The sequence below is a fragment of the Larimichthys crocea genome, chromosome XVIII, assembly GCF_000972845.2.
Source record: "Larimichthys crocea isolate SSNF chromosome XVIII, L_crocea_2.0, whole genome shotgun sequence".
Classification (NCBI taxonomy): domain Eukaryota; kingdom Metazoa; phylum Chordata; class Actinopteri; family Sciaenidae; genus Larimichthys; species Larimichthys crocea.
This window is the reverse complement of record NC_040028.1, coordinates 19,364,163-19,379,675: the sequence shown is the minus strand read 5'-3', so window position 1 is coordinate 19,379,675 and position 15,513 is coordinate 19,364,163. Positions and strand designations below refer to the sequence as shown.

Here is a 15,513-nt window from a genome sequence, read left to right as displayed (position 1 = left end):
GCATCTACATCCCTAAGATTAATTTCAGCCAATTAAAAAACAAAGCTTGTTGGAAAGTGTAAAAGTGTTCAAAGCAGGGCAGCAAAGCAGTTTCGCTCTCTCTCTCTCTCCTCATCTCATCTTCATAACTTGCACTCAGGCGAATACCCCCCCTCCTCCAAACACACACACACACACGCAACTTTGATCATTAGCATGAAGTTACGGGCAAACAGTGTGAATTCAAATGTGGCACCGACAAGATCCTTCTACCTCCTTAATCTCAAAGTTGTTCCCCTTAATAATTACTTTGCACAATAATTGTTTAAGTAGCTCTGGTTCAACACCAACAGGACAGTCTGTCAGAAGATATACAAATACATAAATCCATACACACAAATAGTTTCTTTAGAGAGCATTAAAGATGTCGTCGTTCCGGGTTTTGACAGGACGAAATATGACAATTACTCTGCATTAGTCTAGCCCACAATAATGTTGGCACAACCTGAAATCAACCTTTATCAGTGTTCAAGAGCATTCAATCCATCTGACTTAAGCACTCAGGAGATCTCATCGTGGTATTTTCCATGTGAAGGCACCACCGCACACCGGACCAGTGACAAATAACGCAGCTCACACCAATAACAAATGTCAGTGTCAGGCTGTGTCTATGGCTTATGTAGGTGTTAGTCTCATTATGACAGCCTTACATTACCCTCCATCTTAAATGTTAGGCTGTGTTTGTGTGTGTGTGTGTGTGTGTGTGAGTAAATCCTGATTATTTGGAGAGTCAGACGTAAACGCTAATGATTGAGGGCAAGCAGGCACCTTCGGGGCTAATGCTAATCTGCCTGCACATTGCTCGGAGAACGCCGTGTACATTGATTTGATCTCTCACATCAAAAGACAAACAGTGGTGCAAGTCAGCACATCCCCAGTCAATGTCATTCCTTGAAGTGATCCCCCCCCCCTCCACACACACATACACACACATGCATCTTCATGGGCACAGGGAGGGAGCGGAGGGAGGGAATAGAGAATTAGGCAATCAGATGTATTGGCATTTCTTTAAAGGAGATTCATGGTGGGAGGACAGAGGAAACGTGAGGGAAAGCGGTTCCCCATTCACCTGCTAGCCAGAGCCAGTGGTGAGCGGCTTGCTGTGTTTAGATTGCATTAATCCTTCTGTCTCTACCTGTTACAGAGCTTTCATTAATGTTGTCTTTTAACATCAAGTCTCCTGCAGAGTGGGGAATAAGTGGAGAGTTCTCAGAACTCTGCAGAAAGTTCAAAGCGCCACGAGAAACCCTTTATGTGTTCCCCTTAATCATTCAAGAAGCCATCCTAGTATGCCACTTGCGTAGCTCCTCCATATGACGAGAAGAATTAATATTTGGCCTCTGATGCATTCTTTTTGAAAGAATAAAGGAATGTGAAGGAAAAGCATTATCTATTCAAGGAGCGCAGGGAATACCGACTGTGTCTCAGTTCTGTTGTAGCTGCTGCGTCTCATTTTGTCTGTCGCAGATCACAGGGCTGCAGACTGCTACGTTTCTGAGGGAGAAAGAGAGAGAGAGCGAGAGAGAGAGGGAAATTGTAGTGTTTTATTAGAACCCGGTGGGAGAGTTTTGTAGAGGCAAGCACGGCATTGAGCCTATTTGCATCATGCTAGCAGTGAATAGATATGATAATATTGTGATACTTTGGAATCGCTCCCACAAAAGTGGTTTATGTGATGATTTTTATGTGGTGAGAGACAAGTCCGCGCCGCCGTTTTATATTCATCTATTTGTACCTTATACACGACAGATCCACACCTTCAGACCAGAACTTCTCCGACGGGAAACACTTCCAAATATAAGCCGGCATAATTATTATTTCAGTCCTGTTCTGTGTCATTTGTTCTGTTCCACTTCTTTGTGTTTTTGTCTGTTAGTCCTTCACTGTGTTAATGTATTAACTCTGACGCCTTAGGCCTTTCCATTTCATTCAGTAAAGCCTCATTGCTATAGTGTTGGCCTTATGCTTACTTTATGCACCAAAGACCACATATTCAAGTTCACTAGAGCAGACCTACGCGCCTTTTGAAGCATTTGGACCGCGTTATTATGAAAGTATAGTGCTCGTACATTTGTAACTGCGATTGCGACTCAGCCATCAGTGTAAAATTTGCTATTCGAAGTTGCCTGAATGCAGCTGGAGACAGTGTGAGGTAAAAATGTGTGTACCCTTTTATTTTCACACATAATAACACAACAGAGATTATTATTCACGGGAGGAGAACCAGTGAAAGGCTATTCAGTGCGTTTTGTTTCAGACTGTCCTACTAAAAAACTGAAAAACTGGAGTAATCTGCACAAAGGCTTTAAACGTTTCTGTGCATTCAGCTGCGGCTTTTAAAAGCCTTTTAATTAATTTTCATTAAATTGCATTGAACTATTTAAAAAGAGGGTACTGTGGAGAAGAAGAAGGAAAAAAAGTCTGTCTGCTAGGTGTAGGGCTAAATTGTGTGGAGTGAAGAGATGTTACTGAGAGATGGGAAGCCCAAGGGACAAGCAAGAGGACAATGTTGTCTCTCGGGAGAATTTTATGCTGCTGAAGTGAATTTGAATACATAAAGGAGAACTCGGGTAAAAAGGAAAGGGGGGTACAACATAGCCTGTGTTCTCCTGGTCCCCTGTGTGGGAAAGGAGGCAGATTACCCTACGCTTTTTCTTTTTTCTTCTTCTAACGGTGGCCCTATTCTCGATTACTAATTTTTGCATTTTAAGGTCTGCAATTGTGCCACGAGTACATTAAGCTCAAGAATCGCATACTTTACTTCCAGGCATCGCACTTACACGTGTCAAATGTGTTGCTCTTCAGTGGTAGTGATTTATTTTTAATGAAAGTATCCATTACCACTTCACAGATCTGTTACAGATACAATACATTACAGTGAAAGTGTTGCACAGTTTTATTGCTTCCACTAAAGAATTTACATGTTTCCGCCTGGTTTCTGCTGGATATCTCCAAAAAAAAAAAAAAACCTCAACAGATTTGGGGCAACATTTGGTGGACAGGTGCCAAGAAGCGAAGGATTAGATTCTGGTAGCGTTCTGGATCTCGGATTTCCTGATACAAGACTGTTTAGTGTTAGCTGTAAAACCAACAGACCTGATCTGAAACCTTCCAAGGGTTAGGGTTAGAAAACCATCCAACATTTCAATGATAGCCTTGAAAAAAAGGTTTGTATTGTCCATGGATAGTTCTACTTATGCCCTTAATTGTGTATGAAAGGGCTCATTTGCAAAAACAGATTATTTATTTACCTATATCACTCCAGGGAATATCAATCAAACTTGTGTATGTTTTTTTTTTTATTTAATCTGTTTTTGCAGATGAACTCTTTGTATGCATAAACTGAACTGGGAGTGCTTTTCTGTGATTACTTCTTCAATAAAAAAACATACAGCGTGACATTACTCAAGCAAAAAAAAAAAAAAAAGAACATATTCGTATCAGCACATTTTCCTGCTCAGGCAGGCAACGCCCCGCACATTCTCCTTTCTTAGTTTTCCTGTTTGGTCTGCCCTCTTTACTTTGTCCCTTATCTAAGCATCATTCATTCCTCCTCCGTGATCCTGCACTTGGCTGTGGTCTGCCTGGCTTGGCAACCTCCCATTCCTCCTCTACCCCACTAAAAAGACACTGCTCTGCACTGTTCTTTGTCTCCAACTAAAAGCAAGAGGGGTTGGGGGTATGTGTGTGTGTGTGTGCATGAGGGGGCATTACTTGTTGATATGCAACAGCCTCACCTGTTTGAAGTGGCATCTTCTTCTAGTAAAACGAGCACAACAGTGCAGTATTTAATAGTGAAATGTTTACATGCAAACTTTCTCCAAATTGTGTAACCATCAGTAAAATTTAAAACTCCTCGTTGAGCCGGATCCAAAGGCGTCCCATGGTGAATGAGGAATCTTTCGTAATCATATCATACACTACGTACAGTCAGAGCATCTCTGAGAATAATTTTTGCACTGACTCAGAAACACAGAGCTTTATTTTGTAGAACAAAATCTGCCAAATTAAAGGCTTAATGCATCCAGTTTGGGGGTCCGCGACATGAAAGCATCCGCCATGTACATGCACAGGCATGTACCAGTTTTTGCACTAAGCATGAACTAGGTTGGCAAGTTGATGTGTGCCGGGTTCCTGTAGAGGTCACTGTTGTGTGGTGCCTTTGTGCCAGATACTATGGGATACTATCAGCAGCCCCAGTGCTTTCCTTTATAAAGTCTGCAGCGAGTGCTGTGACATTGAAACAGAGAATGTGAGGAAGAAATAAATTAAAAGTTCATTTTGTTTGCAAAGTCATAATGTCTGCTACAAACAATATTGTTTTTACAGAGGGAGGTTTGTTGACGTTTAATCTGTACAATAATGAACAGTAATTATTTCTTGTGTCAGTGTTAATCATGCTGTAGCAGCTTTAAGTTGATTTGGGCCAAATAAAGAATCTCGTGTACATATGTCTGAAGGCGTCTTAGAGTTGTAGGATTATTTCCTCTCTGGAAGAAACACGTCATGTTAATCACAAAATCCCCGTGTTTGTGTATCTGGGAGATGATTATGAGTTGGCTTTATTACCGAGAACACAAATTAGATAGTATGAATGACTTCATCCCGAGCATTTGTATGTGCCATTTAACTCTGAAATCCGTGTTTATTAAACTCCAATTGCACATATGAATCAAGTGTTCGGCATTAATCATGAAGTACAAGGGCCCAGATGGTACAATCTTAGCCAAGCTTGAATTAATACGAAAGGTTGAATTGCTGCTGCACTGAGATCCTCTCAAGGACCTTTGAAGAATGACATGAATAATCATTGTTGTTGGATGCATAGTTTATTAAGTCAGCAGAGCATAGTGACCTACTGCAAACTGCGAGGTATTATAGCACATGGTGCTGCCCTGCCTAGACTTTTTGATGTATTACAGCTCGGATACTAAAATGAGGAATGACTCCTCGTATGAACTCGTAATATAAAACTTTAGTATCATATCATGCACCATAATATCTGTATCATATGGTGATCATGATAACTAAACATGACCAATGTGGCACGCTGATAATGTTTACACATCACTGATTCCTTCCACTGTTAAAAGCCTGTTGATGCTTCGCCTTATCTCGCACAACGTACTGGTCTGGTATCAGTGCTGATACTGGACTGAGTATTGGTTAGACATGATCCACATTCAATACCAACAAGAACAGTCTTAGAACAATGTTATTAAGATTGTAGCTACAGCCTCATGTTGCCTCACGTGCAAAGAAATAATCAATCAATTAGTTCCTCACAGTTAGATCGACCGATTTCCACTATTAACCTCCGTTTTCTAACTGTAGAGGCTCAGCTACACCCAGTGTTTCTGTCTCTTACCATCAATGAAGCAGTGGTGAGTTAAGAGTTGGACTTTCAGTGTGACGTAAACCAACGGTAGCAAAGGAGAGCTGAAACGATTATAAATGTCATGTAACGTGAGCATGAGAGATGTTCTCAGTTTACTAACACACATAAAATCATCATGTGATCTTATACAACTTTAGCGTTTAATGTTGAAATCAGACTTTTTCCTCAGTTTATGACCATCACGTCCCATATTTATGTATATATACATATAAATATATGTAACCAGAGTCAGATTCCTTGTGTGTGTGCACATACCTGGCCAATTAAAGTGATTCTGAAACCAAACACTGGTGCCGGTATCCGTGTGAAAACCCTTCATTGAAATCAACTCTTGAACTTCCTTATTTCATAGCACAAGATTGGTTGCACTAATTCATCATGATATTCAGTCATTTAGCAGTTTATCACTGATAATTAAGATAATAGATGATTTGTTATGAAAATACAGTCAACCAAAGGTCAACCTGACACTATTAATATGTTAGTTCCAGTTGGAATCACTGTAATATGAATATTTTATTGTTATTTTTTATCTTATCTCACATCGATATCATTGAATATTAAGAAACAGTCGTCGACAGGCAGACAGCCGAGGGTCAAATGGCTAAACTGGCGTGTATACTACTTAAGTGCAATGAAATCGGAGCCGAGCAAAGAAAACTGTGTAGGATTACAACTTATTACATGAATATATATCCTGTCATTGTCTTTTGTTCTCTACAAAAACAGTCCTCCTCCACTTTCCTTTGGCCTCTCACTTAATGTATTCCAGCTGAGCTGATTTCCAGATTCTAAAGGACATTGCATCTCATTTCTTGTCACTTGTCTCCTAAATTCCTAAAGGTACAATTAGCATTTTGTTTGACGAAATGTTGAAAGGTTCATAGATTGATATTTGCAAAAATGTAGCAGGGTGTTTTTTTTTTTTCTTCCCCCCTTCCAAATGCAAATTCTGACATTTATTAACTTTTATTACAGATACTCTGTTTATGGATTGTAAAACTCTGCATAGATTTAATGGGAATAAAGTAAAATTACAATGTTTAAACACAATCAGTGTGGCAAACCAGCAAGTGTGTAATTTAGTGTGGTGTGGCAATGAAATGTTTTACGGGCCTTGATTTATGTCCTGTGCATGGCATTTCTAATGAGAGAGACCAACATTGCAGTGCGCCTGTGTTCCAGGAAACTACATTTACAGCAGATCTTTTTTCTCAAGAGTGTTTTTCCCCTGTGAAATAATGTCAGCACTTTCCCACCTTCAAAGTCCTTTTGTTTCCAGATCTATTAACAATTCTAATTGTACAGGAACACTTGTTAAGTAAGGCTGGTAAATAAAGCAGGAAACGCATTATTTCCTTTTAGTGCAGATTAAAGGTACAGCTATGCCGGGTTGAAACACATTAATGAGGTTTTAAATAAAAATGCTGGCAGGGAATTTACACCGCTGACTGGTTTAACTGCGGTAAGCAGTTGATTTTCCTTGATGTTAAAGGGGAACATTATTTCACCCACTAATGAAAAATACATCTTTCCACCCTCCTATCTGTTAATTAACGTGTTTGTGTTAAGGGATTTTCAAAAAGGGATACAATCCCTTTCAATCTGATTAAAGTAAGTGATACATAATAGGGAGGTTGTTTTCCTTGGGTCCTTCTGTTAATTGAATAGCTTTGTATGACTTGGAATGTTTTTCCTAGTCACAACAGTTTCCCTGGACCGAGCTGCTCGGGATGCCCCCTATCTTAATTACGGATCATACTCCAAATGTGGTTCAATTTCCTCTGCAGGACAGTTTCTGTTAACTGCTATTTTTAAGGCCAATAACAACGTCAAAGCTACGGATGATTAAAGCAATTAAAGTTTCCCTTTGTTTTCTAAGCACAGCGAGATAGGCCTGCCTGTTTGTACAGCATTTATTAAACATTTACTAAATGGAATTGAATCTGTCATCGATGAAGTTTTCCTGAGACAATTACCTTTTAGCATGGCAAACACTGTTTCACTCAGCCCAACGTCTCGCAGCTTATGGCTGTGATTAGCCATTTGATTTCATCAAGCCAAGCTGAAATCCTCCAGCAGAGAGAGAGAGAGAGAGAGAGAGAGAGAGAGAGAGACAGAGCGGGGTTTAAATATAATTTTACCATCGGAATTTCTCAATTAGCATACCACATTTTCTCCATTAGATAAACTGCCTTTAGAGAGCTGGCTGGTTTAATCTGTTTAATGTCCGTGTAAACTATAATCTCTTGATTCTAAAAAGAAATCCCTTAAGGACATCATTCGCATACACTCCTCATAAGACACTTTTTGAAAGACACGATGGAGTGTAGCTTTTAAAGAGGGATTGGCTTGTTACGCCTAATCGCGCTTTTTCTTCTCCGTGCCACGCGGATTGTGCGAGTTGCGGTCTTGCTCGCTCGAGTTTAGGCTAATCATTAGTAATTACGCTTTTACAAGCTTGTCCTTGCCTGACTATCACCAGAACATACAGTACATAGCTGCATTGTAGATGTATCCAGTACTGTATATGTTCAAGTCTCCCCTCTCGTCCTCTGAAAGATGATTTAGATTCGACACATGACATGATATATGAATCAAACTTTGATCTTAGATGCGCGCGCATGTCCATCGTTGCCAGTTAGTCTGTATGGATATAGAAATCAGGATTTGTTGTTATCCTATTGAATGATGAGCAGAGAGAAATCAGAGTGTTTACATGCATATCATTGCCTTCCATCATACACTGCAGGCTGTATGAATTAGGGCCCGCAAACACAGCCTCATTCTCCTTGCATCACGCCAAGAGTCACTCCATTGATTACCCTTCCCCGCTCCCAGGAAATGGCTCATGCATCTCGTGTACATTATAACAAATGTTCTCTTTGCATTACAATTGAATTGTGATTGTTATGTTCAATCAATGGGGAAAGGTCACGGGATCGCTCCTGCCAGCGCTTTAATGGAGAAGTCGATGAGGATTCATTTTAATCACTGCGGCTGTGGCAGAATGAGCACAACACTGAGAGACTGTCAATGGCCCGGTAATTACCGCTGTTTATACAGGTTTCTGCTTTAGCAATTTAGATATCCACAAATCTCTCTGTTTCTTGCACCCTGGTTATATTGGAAGCTGCGTGGCATCAAATGAAGTGCTGTAGGATGTGGGCCGTGACTGCTCTAATTGTGGGACTATCGGCGAGGCTTGGCTCTTTTTGAAAATGAAGCGAGCTCCATTTGCTCCTCTTTTGAGCAGTTACATTACCAGAAAGCTGTTACATGCTTTGTGTGGAGGAGCAGTTCTATTAGCTCAGTTCAATCCGAGTCCTGCCTGTAACAGTTGAATCGAGGGGGGTGAAAGATCGTATATCACCTAGATTTACAGCGCACGTCTGTCCAGGTTAACCCTACTGTGTGTGTGCAAATAGCTGTTGGTGCTAAATAATTCTGTAATGCCAGCCCTCTTCTGTTTGTGTACATAAGTCGAGATGAAGCTGACCAGAATTTTTCTTGTCACATGTGGCGTCCGTCTTCCTTTCTGATGTCTCAAACCTTTTCTCTATGCTTCTCTTTGGTCAACACGTGTTTTATTTTACACATAAGGTGACCTCACTTTAACTCGACCGCATCCTACAGCACTTCATTTGATGCCACGCAGCTTCCAATATAACTGTGGTGCAAGAAACAGAGAGAGGCCATTGACATTGACAGTGGTCAAGTTTTAAGTCAGTGGGCGAAAGTAGTTGGCGTACGAGCAACAACTGTGGAGCAGCAAGGGCTGCAACCAATGATTTGTATGATTGATTAATCTGCTGATTATCTTGTCAGTGACTTATTTGGTTGATATAATGTCAGGAAATTGCCGGGGGTGGTGTTCACAGATGCCTTGTGGTGTTCAAAACTCAAAGTCAATTTAAAAAAGATGTAAAGCAGAAAAAAAACTGCAAATTCTCTGAAAGCAGAAGCTGGAATCAACGAACGTTTGAAGTTTTTGTATAAGACTTATGGCTGAGCATGTGTTGTAGTCGCGGATTGAAACTGACAAAAAAACACGAAAGGCCTTATTATGTGGTGTTTAGTTTGTCCGCTGTGGGCTACTGTAGAAACAAGGACACATCTTTTCAGGTGATTATGCAGATTATATATTTATTTGTGCCATATTCTGTAAATATAACACACTCGACCTTTAATTGTTAATTGATCAGTTTTCTGCTGATCACTGTGTGATTTCTATCATAAAAACACAAAAACTGTTCATTAAACACTCAACACATGAACGTTATGAGAGAAATCTTACATTGATAGAACATTATCACACTCTCTCTCGCTCTCTGACATCTCCCCTTCACCCCAAGTGGTGTGTTTGTGTTGGCCGGTGTCTAAGAATAGATGGGGGTCAAGGCAGTGTAACCTTGGAGAAACAAATATTCATGATCAATAAGCGCTTTATTCCGAGCATCTAAATGATTCTTATGTCTGAAGACGCCCCCCTCTCTCTCTCCATCTCTATCTCCTTCTACCGCCATGCGGAAAAGTAGTTTGAAGATTTATGCAGATGAGGTAAAAGGACATTTTTAAAAAGGACTACATAGTATCACTGCTTTCAAATGTCATGTAATCATAGGTTAGGGGGAGAGTGCTGGGCCCAGAGAGCTAAGTGATGTTACAGATAATGAATTGCCTCTGAAATATAATACATCGTGAGTATGATTCTTTGTTCCAAGCTCTGTACACCCAACTCTGTTCAATTAAAGTTATTTATCTCTCTTGTTTTTTAAGTCCATCAATTATATTGTGATACACTTAATGTCCATAAGAGGATGATGTATGATTGGTCTAATTATTTCTTATTCACCATGCTTTCTAAAGCATATCAATTTTGTTAATACCATGTAATTAAAACACGTCAGTGCGCTACAAGTTGCCGGCTGTATTAATGACTATGAAAATTATTTTAATTAAATAGCCAATTATAGAAAAATCCTAACCATGAGAATTGACATTTAAATGAATTCAATTTAAATTGCTTTTCAACATTGTTTTATCAAAGCTTTATGGGCTGAATAAATTATTACATTAAACAATATACTGTGTCATTGATCATACACAAGTCTTGTCCCACATCCATACATTTTGAAACACTTTCCTGATGCCATACATCATGCCGGGTGATTACATTTTGACGTAGTCATTTGTTTGCCACAATCTCATCCACATGTACTGTACTTCTCTGCACTTCTTTAGCACAACTCCATTAACTGTTTGTGTTACTTTTAGTTGATCGAGTCGCCCTGCGAAACTTCATCCGTGCTGCTAATTTCAAACTACGTTTGCAAGGACGACTTGAAAGTGACACTACTTGTTTTGTCAGTGAGCTGTTTCCTTTCAGAAGACGTTTTCCCAGACATGAGTTTTCTTAATGATGTGTTGAATTATGTCAACAAAGTATTGTGGTGTAGTCTACAGCAGCGGCAGTGCACAGACTTTATTTTTTGCCGTGTGTTTTCATAACTGGGGTCAGACACATGCAAGCCCACCCAGCCTGTTGAAAGGGCTTTGTATCTCCAACATCATACATATCCTGTGGTGCCTTTTAATACCTATTAGGCTACTCAGGCTCATATATTTTCATTTTTTTTTCACGCATAATGTTAATGAAAGTCATTTTTCAGACATTACAAGCACAATGATTTGCAGTTAACCCGTGCAAACAAGAGAAATAGTGGGAAAACTGTTGTGACATTCATTGTATATAATGAAATCTTAATATGGTGCATATTTAAGTGAAAGGTTAGCAACATAAAGGGCAAATGGATTGCCTGGCAATGAATTTTAAGCAGCTATTGATTTTTACACTACGAGCTACCTCTTTCCCCTGAATGATAATTTTTGAAATGGCATACTGCTTATTTTTAAGCTGATGTGACACAACAGGACAACAGGAACCCGCCGAATATTAAGACGAACTGTGATCAGCAACACTCTTCTCGATGTGTCGTATGTGCAGCTGGATGGAAGTTGGCTTTACTCAAATTAATTAAGTGCTCACAACTTCAGTACAGCCTCCTTTAAAAACAAAAAAAAAAGCATGTTAATCTAAAAAACATAATAAATCCACACAACTTTACACAGTTAAGTTCCATTACTTAATTTCCCCTAAAGTAATCGGTTTAATATATATTTTGAAGTAACTTGTTTGAATTTACAGTGATGTACTCGGATACATCTCTGCGCAGACAATCTCGTAAAAGAAAAACTAAAAGAAACCACAAAACCACCTTTTTTACAGATGTGCCGACTCAAAACTGTTTCAAAACGTCACTTTAGTTCCCACAAAACTCCAACCAAGCTTCCTGCAAATCAACTCCACGTATGCTTTTCTTATTGCCTTAAATAATACATAAAATCTAAGTGTTTGACTCATATAATATAGTTTGTTTAGGGCACAGGTTATTAATGAATGATCCAAATTAGGATAATCCAGCTGCAGGTTTACACAGTCCACTAAGTAAAGTACTGTAATCCATGATAGTTAAATGCATATAAACTCCATATGAACGCTTACTGTACTCCATGATACAGTGCTGTACATTTCCTCCCTCTCCCTCTCTTAATCCTTCTTTCCTGTCCTGTCTGAGAGAGAGTTTGAGAGTTCATGCATAAATCCTGGTTCAGCATGCAGCATATAACATTCAACAAGCTGGCATGTCTGTGTGCAGGTCGTGCAGCGTACATGCATGCACCGTGCAAGATGTGTGACAAGTTTTTAACTTTCAAAATCTTAAATGTAGCAGGAGTGTGGTGCCTTTTTTCTGCACAGAACATTTGACATGTGCAATTCTTACATAGACAGACAGCAGAAAACAAACTCCAGACTTTTAATTTTAATATAAATATTTGCATGTATAGTGCTCTGGTTTGCATATGAAACAAACATTTCCCTGTGTTTTGTCAGGCTGTTAAAAGCTAACGCCACTTTGGCTGTGTGAATACAACAATAATCACTAATTAAATGAGACATATTTTCCTTTCTCACACAAATAAAGACATTGGACAGAAAAATCACATGTTTCTTTTTGTTTTGGTGCAGGTAGTTGGATAACAGGTGTAACCTGCAAGCAGTAACTGAATCTGTGAGTGCATAACAGGAAAAAAAACCCAAACATGCAAATGTGTGCATGATTATAATCGGACATAACCGTGAAAAACATTTGAGTGTTCGCCTTAAACAGCAGTTATCTGTGTTCTTCAAAGGCTCCCACTGTCCCCTAGCTCCTCCCTCTCTGCACCGTGTGACAACAACAACTCATCCACAGAGCGGAGCTGCACTTTTCAGCTCATTTTCCTCCTGTCATTCCTCCTCTATCTTTGATCATTGTCCCGCCGCTCGGCCCCCCTTTTCCAACCAAAAAAAAAAAGAAAAAAGAAAAGAGTCAGCACGCCTTTTTCTCCCCGGCAGCTCTTTTTACTTCACCAACTTATCCGAGGAGCTAAACTCTCGTGGATTCTTTCATTCAGGGGTGTCTCGGCAGGCTGGGTTTTTATACTTTGAACTTCGGCTCCTCTCTTCCCCTCCTGTAGGTGACCATGGCCGTACCGGCTGCTCTGATCCCACCAACTCCTCTCGTCCCGCCGCCTCCGATCTCGACTCCCAGCGCGACGACGTCCCCGCCGTCGACAACTTCATCACCGTCTCCATCCCTGGCTCCCCCATCCGGACCCGCACAGAACCTGTTCAGATCAGAGCTCCTCGCCACCGGCAGCCCGGGCATCCCGAACGCGGGTCTCCCCCCCGGCAAACCCGTGTACTCGACCCCGTCGCCTGTTGAGAACATACCGCAAAACAACGAGTGCAAGATGGTCGAGCTGCGCGGTGCCAAAGTGGCTTCTTTCACCGTGGAGGGCTGCGAGCTCATCTGCCTTCCTCAGGCTTTCGACCTGTTCCTGAAGCACCTGGTCGGCGGACTGCACACGGTCTACACCAAGCTGAAGCGGCTGGAGATCACGCCGGTGGTGTGCAATGTGGAGCAGGTCCGCATCCTCAGAGGGCTCGGCGCCATCCAACCCGGGGTGAACCGCTGTAAACTCATCTCCAGAAAAGACTTCGAGACTCTGTACAACGACTGCACCAATGCGAGGTTAGTGCGCAGCAGCTGCATTTCTTTTGGGTTTTTTTTTGTGTTAAATGTCTTCACGGAGAGCCGTGCGTAAAGGCGCGGGAGCAAGGAAGGGGGAGACATTTTTCCCTTTCTATAAAAACAGCAGCGTGATGCATCGGGTCCAACTTCATGACCGCTTGTTACCGCATGTGTGAGTGTGTGAGTGGAGGAAGAAGAGGCCCCACATCAGTGCGAACAAAAGTTGAGTGAAAGTTTGTTTTTTAACACGTGCAGGGGCAGAAAAAAAGCAGCGTGCCATGATGGATGGGCTGTCTGCTGCAGGACAAATGAATCGATAATGTTGGCTACACCTCGGCTGAGTTTGAGTAAACTTGAGGTGTGGAGGTGCCAGAGCAGAAACAATGCCAGAAACAAGAGAGCATCATTTTTTACTGTAAACCACCAAAAAAATCCAGAAACTTTGAGCTCAACTTTATTTTTAAACGACTCCTGAGCAGAAGTAGGTTACGCCTTGTTATTATGTGCCCTTGCTACAGGGAGGATACAATTTCCAATTATGATAACTCTGATTTTCCAGAACATAAACAAGATTATCATAATTAGATGACACCTAATATTTTTTCGTATGAATTGTTTTCTCCAGTTTTGACATTTCTTAAGGAGGTTACAGCACACGCTGACTACAGCACAGTGTGTGTGTGCATTTATTATTTTTTGCACTGTAAATGCTCGAGATAATTGTCACACACACACACACACACACATGAGGATGTGCCTTAATCAAACAGGGAAATTAATCTATAAAGTGAGCGAGGTAAACAGCCACACGTGCAAATTAACCCCACGTTACAGAGTCAAATATTTTGAGCTTCATATGTTTAAATACGGAATGATTTAAGTTGTTAAGTCAATATTTGATTAAAAGCCTTTTTTTTAAAATATATATATATATATTTTTTTTGCTGTCCTGTTGCTTTTGATGTATCGCTCAGTCTCACAGGACGGTTCAGCCTGGTCAAATTTACCATCTTACCTGTCACTATGATTGATTCCATATTGATCTCCTGACTCCCTCCCAATGAAATGAGCTCAAATGCAAATATGATGGAAAGGAAAGGCACACACACACACACACACACACACACACACACGAGTGAGGAATAGCAATAACCACTTTGAGGTATTTTCGGTTATCTCGGTTTTTTAAAAATCACACAGAGTGAGATTCGACTTGATTCTGACTTTTTAGATGCACGCAGCATTAAAAAACACACACACACACACACACACACACACACACACACACAAAGAGCTCGCAGATAAATACAGATGTCGCTGTGCAAACAGTCAATTTTTATGCACCATTAAGATCCTCGTGTGTGATGAGATTGAACACATTTTGACCCTCTGAGCGTTGTTTCGTCTGCAGAGTGAAGATCGGAAAATGCAAATATTTATATTATATTATTCCTGCAGCTTTTTGTCATGTAGTTAATTTATTGTAAATTATCAGTAGCGTGCATTATTTTATTTTATTTTTTTTGGTCTGTCCATGAACACAGTTCCTCTTCTCAGTCAGCAGCCTCACATGTCTACTTCCAATATTCGCTGCTTATGAATATGCCTCGTCGCGGTAGCTATCGTCTCAACAACTCACCTGTGCACTTTGGTGCTTAAGCATCATTTACATAAAGCATCAAGAGAGCAGAACACCCCCTCCTCCTCTTCTCTCTCTCTCTCTCTATAGAGAAAGGCAAACCGTGCGGTGATCCTCCTCTCAAACCTGGCGTGGGGCTTCAGGTGACAAAGTATGTGGTTGAACTCTCTGGGTTGTCAATGGGGGGATGGCCAGCGATGGGGTTAAAGGATAATGCAGTGCCTCGCGTCGCTTTAATGACGCTAAAGTGCTGGGCTATTACGGGCACACGGACAGGACTGTAATTGTCTCTGAAAGCA

General features: G+C 40.7%; 1 protein-coding gene across 5 annotated transcripts in view; it reads left to right on the top strand.

Annotated features, from left to right (window-relative positions):
- Positions 1-15,513, top strand: part of dachd (dachshund d) — a 114,937-nt gene that overhangs the window by 9,209 nt on the left and 90,215 nt on the right. For 4 of the 5 annotated variants that reach the window (XM_027290857.1, XM_027290856.1, XM_027290855.1 and 1 more), the window contains exon 4: positions 13,019-13,575. In XM_027290857.1, the coding sequence (XP_027146658.1) occupies positions 13,025-13,575 (551 nt within the window). In that variant the 5' untranslated portion in view covers positions 13,019-13,024. Of the gene's footprint in view, positions 1-12,509; positions 13,576-15,513 lie in introns of those variants that run through there. The other variant, XM_019255781.2, reaches the window with a different exon arrangement.